The 23,346-nt window shown below is 35.9% G+C and overlaps 1 protein-coding gene across 4 annotated transcripts in view; it reads left to right on the top strand.

The window, feature by feature from the left end:
* Nucleotides 1-23,346, top strand: part of LOC149419970 (monocarboxylate transporter 14) — a 174,579-nt gene that overhangs the window by 5,731 nt on the left and 145,502 nt on the right. Inside the window, exon 1 of one of the 4 annotated variants that reach the window (XM_089637400.1) lies at nt 3,726-4,374. The exons of 2 other annotated variants lie outside the window; for them this stretch is intronic. In XM_089637400.1, coding sequence (XP_089493526.1) covers nt 4,306-4,374 — 69 coding nt within the window. In that variant the 5' untranslated portion in view covers nt 3,726-4,305. Of the gene's footprint in view, nt 1-3,725; nt 4,375-9,419; nt 9,459-23,346 lie in introns of those variants that run through there. One more of the 4 variants, XM_089637401.1, reaches the window with a different exon arrangement.

Here is a 23,346-nt window from a genome sequence, read left to right as displayed (position 1 = left end):
AAACTTTTGCATAGGTACTTTTATTTTTGTACTTTTTATTTTTCTTCATAAGCCTTCTAGCGTGTTTTTCAGATGATTGTAGGCTCCCACCATTTCGAATCTGACAGTTCTTTGTAAGTGTTTCCTGTTTAATGTCCTTAGAAACATGCATTCGATAATTGAAGTAAGAAAAACAAAACGGATTTATGAAGATTTCGCTGAACAGATAATATTTTACAATAAATTTACCCACAACTACCTACCAATCTACCAAAATGAGTGTTATATTCTAGTGAAAAAGATTAAAAAAAACTATTAGCCACCTAATACTAAATTAATAAAATAACCTCAATATTTTTAATAGATTCCGTTGGCAAAAATGATTGGAATTAAAATATTACACAAGTAAGCAAGGGTTGAAAGGCGTTGAGTAGTAGATATTTGCAACCCCGACTTGCAAATATTTCTAGCTCTGCTATTTTCGTGCATAATAATATTCCCATGCTCGCTCAAAGCTCACTTTTATTATAATTTTTAAGTTGTTATTGTTATGTATGAATTGAATTGGTTGAAACAAGTTTATCCAGTACCTATACGCCTTCAGGTAAGTACCGCGGTACCTGATTATTTGAATTAAAAAAAAAACGTGAAGTTGTATCTCTGGAAATAAAATTTTAAATAAAGAACTGTAGAACTGAGTGGTTTATTTATGGAACTGTCGTTTTGATCTGAAGACATAAACAAAAGTTTTCATCATTAGTTGTCAAATTAACCGGTTTCCAAAATATGCATAAAGAAGTTGTAATCGTATTTTATATTTATGTGTAAAATCATTATATCAATAATAAACCTAAAACGAAACATGAAACAGAAGACACAGAATAATGTTAAAAATAACGGTCACAACTAGGAAGTCAACCCAGAATCTTTTGTCTTATAAGGACAGGCGTCTCAAATCACTCATTTGTCGACGTCATATTTCAAATTCAGAATTAACAATATCATCTTATATCTAATTTTTCCAATATTTTCGGCATCTACCTTTTTAAATGGAAAAAAAGTGCCTAATGAAATCGATTTGTAACCTAGATAGTGTCTCGGATAAACTTATCCGAGAGTATTTTTACCCTACGATCGATCATCCTCATAACAGTCACGTACTTTTAGATGTTATGTTCGGCGTCCTCCGTCTTCCTATACTTCGTCTTCCAAGATATTTAAATTAAAAAAATAAAACAATCAATCCGAACAATATTACACCGCTGTAAAACTAAGCTCAATGGGTTTAGTCTAGAAATATGCAGTTTCATACGAATAATAACCAGAATTTATTTACGTCCAGGTCATACAAACCTAGTCGTCAATTCGTATTGATTATAAAAAATCTCATAATTAAAATTATGAAAAGTAGTAGAATTAAACCCACTAACTCCATTATAATCAAACATACTCATTTAGGTTGTTTGTGATGATGTGGGTGATGTGAAGTCTTTCAAAATGATGAACTGGAAATTGGATAGAAAATTTAAAAATCAAAAGTAGGTACCTACCTATCTACGTATAGTCGGAAATTAATTTTTACTTATGATAATTTTTTAAATAATTATCTAGGTATATGAAATGTGTATTTCTTTTGTTAAATTTTTTGACAGATATCTAAGAGTTTTCATTCGAAAGCTAAATTTATGACGTCTCTCTAATTTTTGAACAAAAATATAATTATCTTTTAAGAAATGGCCAATATTAAATTTGTACTTGAAAGGCAATGATCCAATATCTAAAGCTCAGAAACTTATAATAAAGATTATCCTCAAACTACCAATCACAAGCAGTTCGGATGAAATCTTTAGGAAAATCTGTGTTATGGACATTAGGCAACTTTATGCTAAAAACATACTAACATACCTCTTCAAACACAAAACTACTTTTGACAATATCCAAACTGCTCGTGATACTAGAAACAAAGGACATAATTTCTTACAAATCCCTTTCGCTAAAACAACTTTTGGCCAGAGAAATTTTAGATATTTTGCAACAAGGCTATATAATGCTCTCCCACTAGCCATTAGACTGAACGAATTTTTTTTGAAATATAAAACAGACATCAAGTCTTGGATCATCAGCCAAGACAGATCCATGATCAAAAATTTTATAAAAATCCCTACATAAGTATGTACTCCAACTAGATGCTGATTAACAAATTTATCATTTATTATTATTATTTATTATTTTGTATCTTTTTCACAATGTCATTTAATGTAATGAAATATTTTATGTATCAAAAATATGTAAACATTAATTCATGTATCAAATACGTCTGTCTCGACACAGGTTTATCCTAGTGAGACAGACTTCGAAAAAAAAACCTGTAAAAAAACTTTATATTGATAATAAAAATAAGAAAAAAATAAAAATGATCCCCAGGCAAATTATTAAAAAAAAATACTTCCAGCTTCACATATTCTACATTAATAATAACCCGTTATTTTCACGGGTCTTCGCTAGTGATATATAATAAAAACCTTCCATTCGATTTGTTTGTAAACACTGTCATAAGTTTTAAAATAATTAAAATATTACGTATCAAAAGTTAATTTTATAATTTTCACGTTTTATTGGCTAATTTTCGGATGAAAATGTGTCGTTGAAAATTTAGGATGTAAGGGTATTCGATTAATATTGTTAAATACAGCCAATAAATAAAGGTATATTAGCGGATAAACTTAATACCTAATTTTAATAGTAAAAACCACACTGAACAAAATCTGTCTTTGTACACTCTGTTTCCGGAAAATGCCGCTAGATGTCGATGTAATTCATTTGTTGTCATCGTCTTCCAGAATAAAATCTTTGTGAACGATTTTGTTTTTGACACTTTTATCTAAAAAAAATTACTTCGATCAAATCATTGAATGAGTTTATCAATGCTTCATCTTTGAAATGACAGTGTTGTTGTAGTTTTAAAGGTGTCATGTGATCGGTGTGCCTTTTATCAAAGAGATATAAAGATTAGTCAGTTGGTAAAGACTTTTATTTTAGAGATACAATCATTATTCAAATAATGATACGACAAAATAATATAATGTTTATTTTACTTATAAAACTGAATTGAGCGATTCTGCAGAAATAAGTCAGCCCACGGAATGAAAAAATTTTACATAATAAAATGTAATAAAAAAAATTTCATATAAAAATAGTCTGAAAATGTAATGGCAGGAATAAGGAACAATTTCCTCATCAGAGAATCCCGTCTGCTAGATACCATTATCCAGAATAATTTATTTACAAGTTATTGTAGAGCAGTTCCATGATAACTCAACATAATGACAATTCAACAAACGTTTAAAGAGTGAATATAAGTCGATGAAAAAAACTAAATAATAAACCTAATTTTTGTTTCATCACTTTTCATGACTATATCACTTTTTAAAGGTGTGTTTGATTGTCATATTGATGAGTTATCCGGTTACCCTTTCTAAAAACAGAAATAAATCCATGTTTTTACAATAATTAACGAAAAAAACGTATGATTCTTTAAGAAATATACAAACAGAATTGAGTATCTACCCACTACTAATGATTGTTAATAATGGCTGCATTCTGCAGAACAACGCTCAAAAACGTATTATTATTTATAACAATTATTATCGATTAACTAGCGCTAGTTAAGAGTTTCGAATTAAGCCGATGTTTAAAGATTAGGCTGTCCATAGTTCATTCAATCATTCCACGAGGTGAACGCCAGGAGAGAACACGAAGACGGGAAACTTCGCAACAACTGCGTTTATATTTGAGTTGTGCATAATTTAGGAATCAGTTTGTTGCTGTCACGGTCGGCATTCAGCACCAAGCACTGGTCAGAAAGCAAGTATCTAGCAGTGTGGAAGTGCGCGCGCGCGGCGATTCCGCCATAGAGCCGAACTGTCATTGTGCGGTCGCTCATAAACACTAAACAATCGTTCGCAATTCATTTTCGTCCGCAACATTTCGTTAATTAAACCCTCAATGATGTCTGCTATCGAGTCTGCGTGTGCATCATATCATTCCGATAACCTAGTGCTTCTATTCCGGTATATTTGACGTGTTGTGCGTCAGTATGGGGCTGTGATGAAGGGATTTTCGGTGCTTTTTTAATGTTATTTTCTGACGGTATTTTATAATTTGCTACAAATTTAAGGTGTTTTGTGCTTCGATATATTCCATTTTATGTGCGTTTTACGTTGACGGCTTTCGATTTTGTTTAAATTGTTACTTTTTCTTTTCTGAAGTGTTCATCTTCTGTTTACATTTTTGTTCGTAAATCTGTGATTCGTGAATTTTCCGAAAATGTCTAAATCATCACTGACTAACCAGTCGACGACATCTCGAGGGCCCAGGTTGCGGCAGTTTGGCAGGGTAAGTCGAATATTGCATAACTGACTACGTACAATAATGGATAAATTTAATTAAATTAACAAATAAATGCTGCACTACTCAGCACAGTGTGGAAAATCATTGTTCGCTGTATCTTGTTCTTGACAATGGATTTGCGCGTTTTAAAAATATGCATCTGCTTTCAGAGAAAATGCGGTCAATATAAGTTAGTATTAATAATGACGACCGATCCAAGAAAATAAATAAATTGTTACAATACAACTACAATACAGCGGCAAATCGATTGTGATATGCATTCCTCTGTGTTATGATGTTTCGCTCCAATGCAACTTGACGAGCTAAACCTTTTAATCTTTTATCATTAAAAAGGATTTAACGTGTTGCTGTGTAATTTTAAACGTATTTTAGAAACGAAAAATAAATAACAATAAATGCATTCAATACAAGAACCTTGAGGTTTAGCACGGACATAATATAATAATAATACACTGAAACAATGCCTTGTTTGCACATATATTTCACACGGAAAATTGTACTAGTGATGTGACATAAACACAAAGAAAAGTGACCACGTGAAGTGGCAATCAATTTATTAATCATAAAGATGGACTAACTGCCAATAATTAATAATGTAAATCTGACATCGGGCTCCATTGTCCACCAAACACAAATAACGATAAGTCAAGACGTGACCAATCGTAATAATATAAAATTTTCAATAAATTAAAAGAAGCTGGAAACATTGTGAACAGTTTCCTTTTATTTGTCACTGTTTTATGGAAGGTTTGCTAACATGTGATTTTCAAAAACGTGACTTGCGACGTCTTCCACAAATCTTCCCCTGGATTTTCAGCTAGGTAACCTTTTATTTGATACCCTTCGTGGTGTTGGCAGTTGTTTCAGTTAAAATAAAGCCCCATATTGACAATAAAATAAACTGTGCAATAACACAAATTAATTTTATTTTTCCGTTCAATATCTGAACATTTGATGCGTTCCCAGAAAAACATAATTGTATGATAACATATTATTACAAGTGACATTAGATAGGGTAATTAATTTTGAAATTATTCATCGAGATGCCAAACATTGCGAAATTACTTCGATATAAAAGGTGTAAACCACGATATATGGATGAAAGATGTAGTAGAGAAATTAGAGAAAAATTATCTCACGGCTTCGAAATATGCTTGACTGTTATTAGAGCATGATAATTATATAAGCGTGCGTTAATCCTCTTAGGACCGGTATTTCACATTTATAACAAGGTAAAATAATGTGGATTTCGGCGTTTAGTTGTAATGTAGCCGTCAACTACCGGATAACCTCATATATCCCCTCCGTCTCTTATCTGGTACTTGACCGCTACACCAAAACTAATCGCCGAAAACCACATTAATTTAACAAATTATTATACCGAAGTACAAGCCCAGCGCACAACATGGTTATCAGTGTAATCAACAATTTCTAAATAAATAAATAAATAACACTAACTGAGTAATATAACACGGCGTAATATCCCAAAAATTAATCACGTTGACTTCAAAGCAATTCCCTAGAGTTGTTCGTGACTAAAGACTGAAGGGTAAAGATTTCCCCCATGTGATGATAGCTGACCTCCGATAAGAGGCACCGCAAGAAAGTTTTATAAAACAATTTTTTCCCCTCATACTGTAAATTTATGTGGTCACTGTTCCACTGTTTATCACATACAGTGTGAATGCACTCAATTCGTTTTTGCAAGAGATAGTCCTGTTGTGTTTAGAAAATTTTGACTGCCAGATGATATTATTTACTATCTCCACTTTATACATAAAAACAACTACTGTTCAAAAAAAAAAATGTTTGCAAAAAAAATCAGCAGCGTACATTTTTGTTCTCGGCTTCTCTGCGTCACGCGAAAACCCGTCCCAATAAACATAAAAGAAATTACAAGGAAATTAAATATGCGTCAATCTGGTATTTGCGTATATACTCGTATCTGGGGGACGTTTATTGTGCTCAATCCGGGTGGGTTCAAAGATTGGCAGAGGGGCGTTGCACGAAGGGTGAACCTGGGTATGAAACGAACGTATACAATGAGAGAATATTAGAAATCTTCTCCGTACCAGGGAGGCTGTGGTATTCGTTGCTCTCTATATTGTAGAACTAAGACTGTCTGCACATAAACGGCACAATGGATTTACTTTGCCAACAAACTCTGTGTTTGAGCTTAAACTTTAAGACAAAAGGATTTTCTGATAATTAATTAAGCGAAAAGAAGTTGTATTTTTTTTCCCATTTATTCTGTAATATTATATCGATGATTTTGAGTTAATTATTATTTTACAAAAATTACGGGATATTCTGAATTATTTACGAATCAGTTCCAATTTCGATGATGACATAATAATTTTGCTTTTGGCTTTCAACGTTCTTTCGATCATGAGCTAAAGAGCGTTACAATAACTATGTGAATTTCGATAAATAAGACAAACTAATTAACCTTAATTCTTAAATTATAAAATGGGGGCCTCAGCACGGGTAAACAACCCAGTGAGGCCAACATTACTGAATTGAAATATGAAATATTGTAAAAAAATGTATCAACAATAAAAAAAAAAAAAAAAAAAAAAAATTAAAAAAATAACAGCTACAAATAATATATTAAAAACTATGGAGATATTTCTTTTGACTTACAATATGTGTGCTTTATTTATCACAATTGCTTTCCAACTATTACTTTAAGGTCGTTGATCCATATTTATTATGCGTCAACTTAATTAGTCATCCACAATAGAGGAAATGTATCCGATCACTCAACCTGATTTCTCCCACATGAAAAACTTATAAATGCTTCACTCAAAATCTCAATTTAGTTTTCTCACAATTGAGTCAGATTTTGGAACAGAAAACCCATTAATCAAAAAGTTCACCTCAAAAAGTGTCCTTAGTAACAGCGTTATCTTATATTGACTTCCTAATTTCAAATTGAGGTTTGTGACAAATGCAACTTTTTAGTAGATAGAAAATGCTGAATTAATTTAGTGACTCAATTTTTGAGCGATATTTCTGACATTTTTGAGACCAGAAAAATTTGTTTAAAGGTGTTTCATCTTGACGGTAATTTCTCAAAAAAACTTAAAACGTTGATAGATCCTTTGTAACTCTCCTCTTTCTCTTTCAATGGAGCTCTCCGTGGCAGGACAACATTTCGCTTGTTTATGTGAATACTGCACGAGAGTTCCTACTGCCAGTGGCCAGTGTGACTATGACATTCCCAATTTGGGTATGTTGTGAGGATGAAGGAAGTTGTCGGGAAAGAATATGGAAGATAAGATAAAGGTTGTAAGGTACTTAGCTCTTCGGGTCTGGTCAATAAACACGGCTAAGTACGATGTGTTCTTAATTCGTGTTTTTTTTATCACGGCGATACTGAGAGTTGGATATCTATATTTTTATTATTCTATTCTTGGCTCACCGCAAAAATTTAATTTAAAGTCTGCAATTAAACCTAATGTTTGTGTAATCTGCAATCTGGCAATGCCACGAATTTTCCACCACGCCCACGCGCATTTTCCATTTTCCTTCTGATTCGTGAATTATTTTCAGAGGGTTCGTAACACTTCGTCATTCACTCGTGTAAACCATCTAAGTACACGTCCTTCCAAACATACATTTCTCCGAGAAATCTCGCCCGCTTCTTAAATTGTTATTGATAATTCTACTCGTAGTGAATCAATATTTTTTAATGCTATTTTCAGATTTTCTGCTAGCGAAACCGTTCAAAATGGAATACATTCAGCGTATGGAATACATTGATTGGTATAGTTGAAAAAATCTATTAATGCAGGTAACACATGTGTAATTCAGTATAATAAGATAATAAAGAAAAATCAGTAGATACTGCTGATTTATTAAAATCCTGTTAAAAACGCGGTTAAAAAAATCCGGTTAAAATATTAGTATATTCAGAATGTATCAGAACTCATGCCCATGCAGCTGCGCTTATTCTAATAAATGTAATGACGATACGCGATAATATTTGTTTTTTTTTGTGTTTCGACATCCTCATAACACATTCGCGTTTTACTGATAGTTTGTTAGAAATTTGGCAATTCATTCGTTAAAGGCAAGGTTAGGTTTTTAACAGGAATACGAATAATTTATAAATTAGTAATATTTTACATCCGTAAGTTTTCTCCGTGCTGTTCCCACGGAGGTGTTAATAATTGTTTTGGAGTCTCCCCACGGAGGTTCCAATTTTTAATCTTTCCCCCTTAAGGTTTTTTGTAGCTACGATTATTTAGTTTTTTACCCCGAGGGGTTATGTATTGTTTTATAGTTCTCCAGGAGGTGTCGTTCCCGCCGGAGGTCGTTGAATGTTTTATAGTTCTCCATGAGGTGTCGTTCCCACCGGAGGTCATTGAATGTTTTATAGTTCTCCAGGAGGTGTCGTTCCCACCGTAGGTCGTTGAATGTTTTATAGTTCTCCAGGAGGTGTCGTTCCCACCGGAGGTCGTTGAATGTTTTATAGTTCTCCATGAGGTGTCGTTCCCACTGGAGGTCATTGAATGTTTTATAGTTCTCCAGGAGGTGTCGTTCCCACCGGAGGTCGTTGAATGTTTTATAGTTCTCCAGGAGGTGTCGTTCCCACCGGAGGTCATTGAATTTTTTATAGTTCTCCAGGAGGTGTCGTTCCCACCGGAGGTCGTTGAATGTTTTATAGTTCTCCAGGAGGTGTCGTTCCCACCGGAGGTCATTGAATGTTTTGTAGTTATCCAGGAGGTGTCGTTCCTACCGGTGGTCATTGCATGTTTTGCAGTCCCCCGAAAGTGGTCATATTTTTGATTCCCCTCAGAAGATAACCGATTGTTTGTCGTTCCCCCAGAAGTTAATTTTGTAATAAAGTAAATAAAAAATATTTCATTACATCATAGGCATAGTTACCTCTCAACAAGGTGTGTTTATCTTCTGGAGTGCAGGTATTATTTTTACAGTGAGTTTAATAAACGATAACGAACATATTGATAACGACCTGAAATTCAGTAGCAGGCATTTACTTATGTTTATTGCTTCTTGTGATAATCTGTGTAATGGGACTGACAGAAAACGACACTGCCCAGGTAGGAATTAATATTATTATTCGTATTCTGTCATGTGCTCTATTAAGTTAAGCTCCTCATTACTTTTTTGTACTTAATACAGTCATAATGAGTATCTTATAATCCTGTTTATTCGAGATATAACTCATCGCCATCTTAAGGTAATCTTTTAAATGTTGATTGATGCTGTGACCTTAGTGAGCACTCTAAAAAATTCCAGAAATCATTCTCATTCGAATGATTCCTCGAATCATTTAATGAAGTCTACCGAATTAAAAAAGTTCTACTGAATTCCGTGAGTTATATTCAACGTGGAAATTGAAAGAGAAAACATCCTTTTGACGTGTTTAGTTTTCGTTGCTTATTTACGAAGTCTCCTGTTGTTACGCTTTATCGATTGTTTTCTTTGCTAAACGTTCGGCTGAGCGAAAAGAAATAGCTTACAAAAATAGCACACTCGTAAAAATAACATTTTTATGCAAACACAGGTAAGTTTATGTTGGATTAAACACCACTACGTTTAAAGCTCACTAAAAATAAGCAGTTGAGACACTAATTAGAAGTAATTACTAAAACGTTTATGTTCGTTAATGTTCGTATGTCGGGTTTAATGGTTGGGATGGAGTTACACTCACCGGCACCGTCTCAACCTCCTTAGCCTCCCATAAACGTCACCAGAAAATGTCAGAGTCTGTTCTCTAAAATTAGAGCTTAACTTTTTAACCACCTTCATTTGCAAGACTTTGAAATTCTGTACATAAAATATGTCACTAGTAAATAATTGGTCGGTACTTTAATATCACTCAAAATATAGGTATTAAGATCATGGCTTTTGAAGTTTTGTTTTTCAGTTGGTATTTACACACTTTGGTTTTCAGTTGGTACTTACTTACGTGTTTGCATAAAGTGTGGAGATTTCCAACGCAATTTCTGTAACGATTTACCATGTCTTAGTGGCACCATGCCATCCCTGTAAGGCAGAAGAAAAAAAGAAAATCCACTAATCACAGGGTAGCTGCACAACCCTCAACACCTACTATTTAACAAAATATATATATATATATATATATATATATATATATATATATATATATATATATATATATATATATATTTAGGTGAAAAAAGTCATCAGCGACCAAATTGCCATTTTCAGTATTTATTCCAAACAAGCTCAGGAATAATGTGATTACACGAAGATATAAATCGGCATAGCCCCGTTCGCACACGGAGTCATAAAGCTGCTGACATGTTTTTCCATCCTCAATAAAAGTGTCGTCATTGTTGTCACGCCAGTATTAGATAGAAATGATTTTTGACTCCCACTAAGAACAGAACATGTTATGACAAACGTTTTCTCATCGTGTGAAGTCTCCGGTACTTAAAAACACCACGTGCTTTTTTTAAAGTTCGCCTTTCAATGCCCACGTTTTTTTCATGAATCGGGTGTAGCAAACACGCACGTGCGACATCATTCGAATTTCCCAGTTTCTGATGGTCCCGTCTGAGCGGCCACCGGTTGATGTCAATGGCTCGCGCCATTATGCTTCTGTTTAGATTGCGGAAATAAAGCCAGCATACTGACTGGGAGATGCTGGTTGGAGTGGTGCCAAGAGCTAGGCAGAACATATAGAACACTACATGTAGCGTGGAGTAAGGTCGTCGTGGTTCACTCAGTAATCTCTGGGCTGTGACCTTCCCATTGGTTGCCCATCCCAGATCACAGCTGGGCTATACCAAATAATCTTGAATCTACCTATAACATCCACTGTAATCCACTTTGCTCCTCTTATAATGTTCCAGACGTTTATTTATAATATTATATTGTGGGTTTTCTCGTGTTGAGAATCTGTGAGATGTTTGAATATAAATATAGGTAGATTCCAGTCTATATAATAATTTCATTTGTATGTATGGTTGAACGTTTTCTGACGCGCTGAACTGTGAGAATTTGCTCTTGGTTGAGAGGATTATTTCCAATTCGGACTGAGTACTTTTTTCATTCATACGGCCGAGTTGTTCTTCGTCTGAAATGTAACGTTTATTATTGAGTTTGGAGTTCAGGTGATTACAATGGCGTTTATTTATCGTAGTAGCCATATGTCTTTCTACTCGGCTGATATAAAGATGGATACGAAATGTACGTAATACATTAGACCAAATTTACTTAGGTCTATAATGTGTATAATATTATGATCTTGTTTGCTTATTTGCTGAAGTCCCCGACCCAGGCTTTACGCAGACTTTTTCGAAATCTATTGTAGACAGCGACTATCCTCGTTTTGTTGGAGGTCAAGTGTACAAAATTTCATCAATTTCCGAATAAAACTGTAGATTTGTATAAAAATGAAAATCCTCTTCTTTATATAAATAGATTTCCACTTACCTAAAACTATTTATTTGTGTTTACTAATACACGTTGGTTCTATAATAATAATTATTAAACTATACTTAACCCTTTTTCGTTTGTTTTAAATAACTTTTTTTTTGCATTATCATATTTGCTCCTCGCCTAAAGCTACACAAATTCTAGAACGGTGAGTTCTGGCGTCGTGAAAGTTTTTTTCTGGGTTCAAGTTAATATGGTTATATCCATCATGAGCTATGGACCCTCAAAATATCTAACTGTCAAAAATAACATATAATTTGTTTATTAAAAATTTTACATTTGTTCAACAACAAAAAACTTTTGGCAAAAATGGCGTTGAAGCTAAAATCCGGCTAATTCTAGTATAGATGATATGAAAAATGAAGGTGATGTGGTAATAGCAGTATTTCACCATTATTTTACTCACCTTAATGTTTAGATTCCTCTTTGAGCTTGCAAGTCCGAGAATTTTTATCTACACGTTGAAGAATAATAATAATTACTTCCGAAATGAATCCACATTTTCCATAGAAAGTTCACGGGAAAAACACAAAAAAAATCCTATCCCATTAGCGCGAATTTTCGGCCGCTAAACGAAAAAAAAAATCCCGTCGCTAAGCCCACGCTATAAATACTAAGGCGAGGTGACATGTAAGGGATGTGTTTACGCTCAGCTGGGTCATGTCAAAACCCACGTTCCATCATTGTCTGAAAGGTCACCGCTCAGTTATATTATTATAATAAATAGGGTAGTGTTGTGTCTTCGGTTTATAATAAAATAAGCTTCGGAAGTGGGTGGTGAATGGCACGATCGTGATTGCAATCTATAAATGTTCGATCTTATGGTTCTGCGCTTGAAACTGGCCCTGAACATCACTTCGTACTTTACTAATGTAAGAAGTAATAAAAATGATTTACCTGTAGATTCTGTACGGGTAGTTAGGAAAATGTATAAGGTTCCCAATGACAAAATCCTCAAACTGTACTCTTTTAAAATCTATAGTGCAGTTTTAAAACAAGTGAAGGCATTTTCGAGCTTTATTAAAAAAATATTTATTTTTACTATTCATAAATGCATAGAAGCATATTACTACAAAAAGTAATCTACTTTAAAATAAAACTTTTGAACCGTGAGCTCTGGTGTAATGAAAATTGCACGTTCTTTTCTGTCTGGAATGTATATATTAACCAGATAATTTTTAGTTCGCAACGTTTCATTAATAGTTTGCAATGATCTACGTAGTTTTAAAATACCAAAACGTTACAAAAAAAACTTAAAAGTCGTTAGAAATTGCGGATAAAGCCGGATGGTCAAACTCTTTTTTAAATGCATAATCATTTCAATGTGGTTTATAGCTTGGGCGTTAGATGGTACGTAGTAAGTAAGAACTGAATTCTATTAATTTGTGTTTTGCTTTTTCTGATTTAAATGAAGAAGGAAAATTGTAAAATCGGCACGTTTTGGTACACACCGCACGCCGCACGTTTGTTCGGAAGATAAATCATAGTAATTTAGTTCATTTGTTTTGACGCCTCGTAAAATTCGGGCTATCGAAGCTGAAAAAATGATACATAAAGCTCTGGAGTCATGAAGTCTCTCCTCACTGGATTATTGTCACAACACAAATATTTCCACCCAAATATCGATTAAACTGTAAAGCAAGGTGTATTTGAACCTATTTAAACGTGATTAATAAATAACTGTCTTTTTTAGTGTGGTGAGGAACATCGGTAAATATATTTCCCACAAGTAAATTATTATAAGTGTCATAGTCCCACTAGCCCTGTGTTGATAATCTTGTCAATCATTGTATATACCAATAATACATTCTGTCCAAATAATAGCACAAACATGGCTCCGGCAACGCCAGCCAGTTTCCATGGTTATATTCAGTGGCTTGACATTTTATTGTCATTTGGGGGTTTACAAGTAAAATAGTAAAACTCTCCATGACCTTATATACTAACATGGACGTCAAATTTGTGATCTTTTCCGTAATATATTAGTGCATAGCGGTTATAACGTGAATAAATAATGAACAAATGATAAGAACATGTATAAATAGTTAATAATAAATATTATCATTAAAGGAGTTAAAATAAATTGTTAAACCAAAATATACTAGACCCGAGCCGGGCCGCATTTTCACTGAGCCTTTGAATGTTTTTATTGTGCAATGCAAATATTTGTATGACGGCTGTCCATTAAATTGATACAATATATAATTTGGCCGATTTTATCGTCACAAAGAAAAAGCTCCTCGGTGAATAAAATATTTACTAACAACATACTTAATTATCGTACGCTAAAATGTGTCTAAAATGATCAATAACTCGGAACCAAACGCTCATCACTCCTGGACAGCCTGAACCCCAGATTCCTACCCACCCCTCATACCTTTCCTTACCAGACCTTTCCTTTCACCTCCTACCCTTATAAAAAAAAAAAATAAATAAATAAATAAATTCATGAACATACAACACAACAATTTTAACTTCGTTACAGCGGCGAGTAGCAGGCGTCCCCGGTGCGGGCCAAAACTGTTGGTAAATTTTGCCAACATTCGCGGCCTGCACACAAATTTAAATTCCGTCCATCACCATCTTTTGTCCCAACGTCCCAACCTTCTTTTCCTATCCGAAACTCAGATAGCCGAGCCGCCAGACTCCTCCTATCTGGACTGCCCGGGCTTTACCCTCGCAAGCAAATTCCGACTGAAAGGAGGAGTCTGCCTCTATAGTCGAGCTGACGTCAACTGTGTGCGACTATTGAGTCTGGAAAACTCCAGATTCGACGTAATGTGGGTGCGCGTCAATCTTGCCAGTACGGCAAGATTCTACGCATGTCTATACCGCTCACCGAACCATAGCGAATCAGACACTTCCGAGCTCTTCAAACATTTGAGCGATACTATTGATGATCTCTTGCCCCGCTACCCTTCGGCCGAGTTTGTTGTTCTGGGGGACTTCAACGTTCATAACGAACCATGGTTGAAGTTCTCAGGCCCAACGGACTCGGCTGGCCGACAGGCGGAATCCTTTGCCATTTGCTACGGATTAGAGCAATTGGTTCAGGAGCCTACAAGGGTTCCTGATGTCCAGACTCACCGCTCCAATCTGTTAGACCTATTCTTAACTACTGTGCCACACGGTTATAAGATTGACGTCACAGCGCCTCTGGGATCATCTGACCACTGCCTAGTGACGACATCAATCCCCGTTAGCCTCAGACCAACCAATGAGAGGCTGAGGAGAAAAGTGTGGCACTATAGGTCAGCAGATTGGTTCGGTATGCGGGCCCATTTCAACGCTTTTCCGTGGTCAGCTGTTTGTTTTCGGACTTCGGACCCTTCAAGATGTGCCCAGGAGATTGGTGAAGTCATCAAATCGGCGATGGATGGCTTCATACAATCGACTACTAAAGAAACTGGTGTGGGCTCAAAGCCGTGGTTCAGTCGACAATGCTCCGAAGCAGTTCGACGAAAAAACGCGGCTTACCGAGCCTACAACACATCTCGAACGCCCGAAAGCAGATCAGCATACAACAAATCGGCAAAGGAATGCAAGAGAATCATCAATAGGTCAAAATTCGAACACGACCTGCAGATCAGCAAAAAGCTGGCTGCCTGCCCGCATGGCAGCAGAGCATTCTGGTCGCTTGCGGGCTCAATAGGTCGAAATTTTTGCAAACCCAGTTTGCCACCTCTTACCAGACCTGACGGCTCACTAGCAAACACCGCCACCGAAAAGGCTAACTTATTAGGGAAAATGTTTGCGGAAAACTCGACCCTCGACGACGGGGGTGCTGTTCCGCCGTCGGTTCCTCACTGCGGCTTCTATATGAAAAAGCTGAGGATCCGGCATCGGGATGTACTCCACGTCATACGGGGGCTCGATGTTAACAAAGCTAGTGGACCTGATGGAATACCTGCCCTGGTATTGCAGAGGTGTGCTGCGGAAATAGTTCCAGTTTTGACAAAGCTCTTCAAAATGTCCCTGAAGTGTGGCACTGTGCCCTCTGGTTGGAAAAAAGCGGTAATTCACCCTATTCCCAAGAAAGGTGACCGCTCCAACCTGGCCAACTACCGCCCCATAGCGATCACATCAGTTCTGTCCAAAGTGATGGAAGGTGTGATCAACGACAAACTGCTCACATACCTCGAGAAGAACAAAATTATCAACGACCGTCAATACGGATTCCGGCGGAACCGCTCGTGCGGTGATCTTCTCGCGTATGTGACGCATGTTTGGGGGCAGTGCCTGGAACGTCACGGTGAGACCCAAACGGTCGCACTAGACATATCCAAGGCCTTTGACCGGGTCTGGCACCGAGGACTTGTCAACAAATTGCATTCTTACGGACTTCCCGCATCCCTGTGTACGTGGATTGCTGACTTTTTAAGGGATAGGTCGATTCAGGCGGTTGCTGACGGTTTCACCTCTTCCTCGCACTCCATAAATGCTGGCGTCCCACAGGGATCGGTTCTGTCTCCGACTTTGTTTTTGTTGCACATCAATGACCTTTTGACATGTGCACCGATTCATTGCTACGCGGATGACAGTACAGTTCATGATAGCTTTTTGTTTGACAAGCCCCCAAAGGGCACACAAACTCCAACGGCTCGGAGGGCTTTGAAGCAGAGAATGGACGGTTATCTCGAGAGTATTTCCTCCTGGGGTAAAAATAATCTCGTCGAATTTAATGTTTCAAAGACCCAATCCTGTCTGATTACGTCTAAAAGGGATCCAAATGATAATCTAGTCTCCTTCAACGGAAGCAATCTTCCGAACAGGCCTTCCATTGATATGCTTGGTGTAACTATAAGTGACCAGCTCAGGTACGGGGGCTCCATCGAAGCCAGAGTAAAGTTGGCCTCTCAGAAGCTGGGCGTACTGTACAGGGCCCGCAGATACTTTAATAGTACACAACTGCTCACCCTGTACAAATCGCAAGTGCGCCCTACTGTCGAATTTGGCAGCCATCTCTGGTCTGGAGCCCCAAAATACCTGAAAAAAACCCTTGACTCTGTGCAGAAACGGGCGGTCCGTTTGATAGATTCCCCAATCTTAACAAACGGACTGCAATCTTTAGAGCACAGGCGTCAGGTAGGTATGCTGTCCTTGTTCTATCGGTATTACAATGGAAGATGCTCTGAGGAACTAGCGTCATTGATCCCTTCGGCACCGGTGCGTAGTCGGGATACACGCCAAACGCGCGCCCAACATTTGTACACAGTTGACACTTGTCACATGAGAACGGGTCGCTTCTACGATTCGTTCTTAAGTTCAACAGCTCGGCTGTGGAACGAACTGCCGGCCTCTGTGTTTCCTCCCTCCTACAACATGGGACTCTTCAAGACCCATGTTCACTCCTTCCTCTCCAAAAAAAGACCCTCCACACAGCATCCCCAAAGATGACATAGGCCCCGAGGGAAATTATTTTCTTCAGGGCCTCCTGTGTGGAGTTAATATAAAAAAAAAAAAAAATTTAAAAAATGTTTCACAGGAATCATTTCCTAAATTTTCATTTACCTGCAAAAAGATATTCCTGTCGTTATTTTATTCGAAACACTATTATAGTCGTTGGCTGAACACTTAACGCGGCATCTTGAGTGTTTATTTAATAAACTTAACATGGTTTTTAGGCTAATATTTTATAATTAGCGAACTGACAGTTCATAAAATTGACCATCAATAATGTCGACACACGTATTATTGGAGAGACGTTTGGAATTTGAAATTGTGGTTTAAAAAAAAGAACGTACAAGGGATGCGCGATGGCAAGAGAAGAGGGCAACTATGCGATGCTAATTACTAATTTATTTGTTTTCTCTCTGTGTATTATTAGGGTACCTCTGTTTATTCTCTAATCAATGGAATTGAGCGCATCACGGTTTTCATTCTTGGCGTGTGTGCAATTAGAGTTTTACACGAACCTGCAACAGTGCATTTTAATTATTTTCATGACCTAGTATATGAAGAAATGTTACTGTGCGCCAAATCATTTATCTTCCGCAGTAATACTTACAAACTTATTGCTTTTAATGAATTCGAATGCCGTCATTTTAATTTGTCCAAATTGTCTTGGTACTCTCGCGCTATACACTGCTTATTGGGAAGTTTTTCACAATACCCAGGGGTTAACTGGGTTTAATTGCCGCCCAGTTGAAAGCTGCGCGCGCACGCGGACAGCTGTCACGTGAACTGTCACGTGACGGTCTCTGTTGCCAGGCGGATTTATTGCGATAGTATTATTGTTGCTAATCTGACCACCGCCGATCTGAACGCCATTTGATTATGATATCAATTGCTTGCGTTGGTTGGTGTCGAGTATTGGCGATTACGCTGTACATTTAATCAGGCGGGTTCTCAATTCATCGATTGTTCGATAACTCAGTATCTACAACTAGCTAACATTATATTATTACCAGGTAGGGTTGATAAAATAATATAAAATAGAGTATCGTACCAAGGGCTCGAATATTTTTGAATACGTCTATTTAAATTTCACCTTTGTTTTCTGTAATTAATGAATGCAAATAATGTGGAAATTAACCCACTTCCCGAGATCCGAAATTCGGCAGATAGACTGTTGTCGTTAACAATGCATTCTATCTTTTGGTGGCAATCACGTTCACACTCGTTGACGTATACGTTTCGCGAACGAAACAGTACAAAAATAGAAAAATATCATAATTATAAGTGCCAAATACAAAATAGTACATAAATAGAAAAAAAAGATTAAGTAGAACAAAAAAGAAACAGACAGGGATATAATATACACATAAGCACAGAGCCAAGGTAGGAATTTAGAAGAAGGAACTTACCTACTAATACATTGGTAAAAATAGATTATGCTCGATTACAAATACAGGGGATAGAAAAGGAGAGAAAAATAAAGAAAACAAAATACAACACGACAAGAATTACGTATTTTCGTTTGTATATATTTAAAAAAAAATCTTTTAAAGCCTTACTTTGAATTTTTGGATTATGCTGGCTGTTCAGATATATATCTGGAAGAGAGTTATAGAGTGTGTAGGCAATATAGTTTAGAGAGATTTTATGCCATATTTCGTGGTGTGTGTTAGAGGAATGCTGATTTTATTGTTATTCCGACTATTTTGGCTGTAGATGTCTTGATTGTAATCTTGATATCATTATCATGTGTGTTTCTTATTTTGAATTTTTCATTTTCCCGCTTTTTCCGTGAGATGTGATTAATCTGAATAAAATCTCTCTAATGATTTTGAGATTCGAATAAATTGCGGCCATAAAGTGAGCTTTTATTCCGGCCTTTTACGGCTGCTTGCAATTTTTATAGTATTTTTACGGGCCCTTCTACCCTTTAAATTATCTTTATACTACTTTGGATCCGTAAAAATATAATATTTTTTTATGATGCTCCAACATCGACGAAATTATTTCCAGGAATTGTTGTTTTCGTACCTAGTTTTCCGACCCGGTTTTTCCTTAGTTTCAAAACTCTCTTCGCGATTTTTTTTTGAGAGAAACAATTGTCTTATTTTTTGGCAGAATGAATACTTTGTAGTACACGATGAAAATGACGTAGCGAACTAAAAATAGTTCGCTGATCTCGAAGCTATAGACGGAAATAACTGTGCTAATTTCATGACGTTAGAGTTCAATGTTCGACAGTTTATGTTGCTTTATAGCACAATTATATTCTGCTTTACATTTACTAAAATAAAGATACAGTATTCTTGAGACCTTTTTTTAATTGCATTTTAAAAGTTATTAATAATTAGTTACTTATAAACAAATAATTGATGGATGCATTATATTTTGTTTGTTCAAACTGCCTCGTAAGTATTGTTTAATTTTGTACTTCATTTTTTTATTGTATTTGACTTTTTCTCTTGAATGGTGTTATTATCCATCGATTCGTTCTTCAAGGTTTGAAGGCAGAACTGTTTTAATTAATTACTAGCTGATTTGTACCCGGTGTTGCTCGACTTTCTCTACTATCTATAAATAAAATATGCATGTATTTTATACAGGGTTTTCCAATAAGAGGTGTTATTTTGAATAGCCCGCTATTTCGGTAGATGTTACTTTTGAAGCTGTCATTTTTAACATTTGACAAGTAGAAACTACGCCATTAATAAAAATGGAACGATACACGCTTCAACAACGCATTGAAATTATTAAAATTCACTTGAGTAAATCGAATGCAAACATCTTGAGTGATGAGGCCCATTTCCACCTCGGTGGCTTCGTCAACAAGCAAAATTGTCGCATCTGGGGCTCGGAAAACCCAAGAGTTATTGTTGAAAAGCCTCTCTATCCTCAACGTGTGACTGTTTGGTGCGGTTTATGGTCTGTCTTGACTTATAAAAAGACTCGCTCAAAGCAAAGACCGAAACTTGTTCTAAATCATCCAAGTGCCTATAATATTCCTGGAAGAAAAAAAATCAATCCAAAAACACGTGATTTTGCATTACTTCGCATTTCATCACCGGAATATATTTTCAACTTAAGTGAACCTTTTATATTTATTTGTAAATGAGAGGTCATCCAAAGTGAGAGGTCATCCAAAGTGAGAGGTCATCCAAAGGGTGTTACAGCCAAAACGAGTGATTAAGTTCCTTAATTCCAATAATTAAATAATTATTTGATATAATTTACGTGAATTTTATACAGGTAAGAAAGAACGAAACTATTTCCAATTTTCTTTCGAATTTCTGTGATCTGGGGAAGCAAATTGTTTGTAAGTAGTGATAAATAGTGGATACGGTAAACTGTTTGTTGCTAACGACCCAGCGTCTGTTTTTGTCGGTTTTTCTTCGGAGCTTTGTGCTTGCTTCATAATTTCCCGCAATTTCGGTCTAAAAATATAAATTACACGCGCATGCGCCAGATTTCCTTTGCCATATTTTATTGCAAGGAATCATCGAGGTGAATGCCGCGTAGGTAGCGAATATTATTGCTTCTTTGTTTTCACCCAATGAATTGCTTAGGTTTTACAAAGTCATTCTACATTTCTATTTGATTAAATACGGATTTTTGTTAATTATTTTCGATAAGAAAATACAAAAAACTAACTTATTAACCATCATGACGCTTCTTGTAGGTAGATATGATGGACCGCCACAGAACTCTGCCTCGGTATGCTCCCAACTAGTGAGACTAAGGCATCCCCAATTGGGGTATGTTGTAAAGCTGAAGGTAGTGGGGAGTGGAAGGAGATGGCGAATAGGAAGGATGGGGAGTACCTGGCTACTCAGATCAGACATTTCAAACAACATTTCAATTCTGAAAGGTGGTCTTACATCAGTGCGATTTTTAGAGTATCTTCCACTCTGTGTGCCGCAAAAATACTATATATTATTTTAAATGAGTAATTTGTGAAATATTACAAATTAACCCAATAAAATATAATTGCGCATGCCAGAATTGGAACCCACAACCTCCAGCTTGCTAGTCAAGAGCCTTACCCCTCGACTACGGATGCCGTCAGATTGCTTCATTCACATTCATACTTCATCTCATACATTCCTACTGTTCTGTACGGTTAACTTGGCATGACCCGGTTCAAGTATTTGAACCACATGGTCATGCAACGTCTTATCCGGGCGCCCATCCAGGCGTTGATTCGCTCCATATGTTCAAACCATCTAAGTGTCCCTTTTGTAACCTTATTCACTATGATTTTTCAGCCTTTCATTTTTTTTGAGCTCCACATTTTTAAATGCGATCATAGAGTTGAGTTTTACCTGATTTTTACTCCACTTCATTTCTACTTTCATCATTACTCTGCCAGTTAGTTCCGTGCTTCACTGCCATATCAGAGTTGGTTGCTATAATTGTTGATAATAATTATTGAATGCGAACAATAAGATTAAATGTGTATTTTTAAAATCACCCATATACCTATTTATATACACCTTTTTCGATGTGAAAAAATTACATTTCTAGGTCAGTCTGGTAATGATGAAAACAATCCTACTTCGTCTACCCTTATTTGCGCCACTTGGTCAATTTATTCAGCCTTAATTTGGAGCGAAATTGACAAGCCACGGTAGAGGGTAGCAACGCGTGTGGAAACAAATGAATTTGTCTCGAGCCCCTGAACCATGAAAATCTCATAAGTTTTTTTTATCTTAACAATAACGCAAATATCTGTTTGCTGAAGTAGAAACAAACTCTCTATGTGTGAGTTCTGTAAGTAATGAAATGTTCACAGATTTACGTCTGGAAAATGTAGTCTAGTTTCAGTTTTCAACTCCATTTCCATAATGCGATATGAAGTTTGGAAATATTGTTGTTAGTGTCGACAAATAAGACGTGACACCACACATATCACTGTTCAATATTGAAAGTATGTTGAAACTGTTGGGAGGTGTCAAAACATTGATTGTAATGCATTTAGCTATGTTTGGAGACCGAATCGTTTGGCAACCGAATATTATTTGCTTATTTTAATCAGTGAAGAAAATAATATCAACAAACTCTCAATGAAAATATGAAAGAGACACAGAAAATAAAAAGTTTACGATCGCAACTGGGACTCGAACCCAGATTCACTAGTGTTACCAGAACTGGCTTATCTACCAATTGAGCTATTGACACTTGATTACATTCCGTCATTTTTATCATTCCTATTATCCTCGAAATACAAGATTATAGTTAAGTTATTAATTTGAGCTCCATCGATAACCATTTTAATTTTCTTATATAACGACTGTGCAAATAAATTTATTGAAATGGATTACATCCCAATTTAGTTGTCCCGTTAAACATTGACTTCGGTGCAAGAATTTATTCCTGGTTATTATAAGAATTTAATCAGAAATCGTAACATTTGTTTTTGAGTATATATTCCCCACCAACACGCGACGTTTCTTTGATTAAACATGTGTGTATACTTCAGTATGTAAATCACCAATATTAAGAAATTTACATGGTCATTTCATTTGTCATAATTCGCACGACATTTTTGAGCGATTAACGACGTCTGATAAATATTCAATTTCATTAAATTACATAACGTCAACAACAGCACAAAATAAATATTGTAATGTTGTCTCACACGACCTTACAAAATAAAGTCGCTTACTAGTGATGTGCAATCCTCAATTATTGGGCAGGTACTTGCTTTACTGGCTGCTTTTGTTATGAAACTCGAGAGAAAGTGGACATGCATCCTGGTCACTAATTATTAATAATTCTTATTAATTTGTTATGCACGTATTGTTAACACAATTTGCCGCCAGTTTGCTAAATTATGTTACTGCGTGTCATATATGACAGAGGGTGATTATCTGTTAATGTAATAAAAAACACTAGTACTTATCTAACTTTGTTTTGATCATTACATCTTGTAACTTACTGGGATGTTAAGAATTGAATATTTTTTTTAATGACCCACTTACATTAATAATAATAATTACAGGTCATTTTTTTAACAGTATAAGTAATGTAAAGTATATATTTTTAAGAACCATGTATCTATTCCTTATTTTTTTCATTCACTGTTTTAAGAAATACCGCCACATTCGAAAATATTTAATTCTTACC

Source organism: Hesperophylax consimilis, chromosome 11 (assembly GCF_061612785.1).
Source record: "Hesperophylax consimilis isolate HC1 chromosome 11, BYU_Hcon_1.0, whole genome shotgun sequence".
NCBI lineage: Eukaryota > Metazoa > Arthropoda > Insecta > Trichoptera > Limnephilidae > Hesperophylax > Hesperophylax consimilis.
This window is presented reverse-complemented; position numbering and strand designations above follow the sequence as displayed.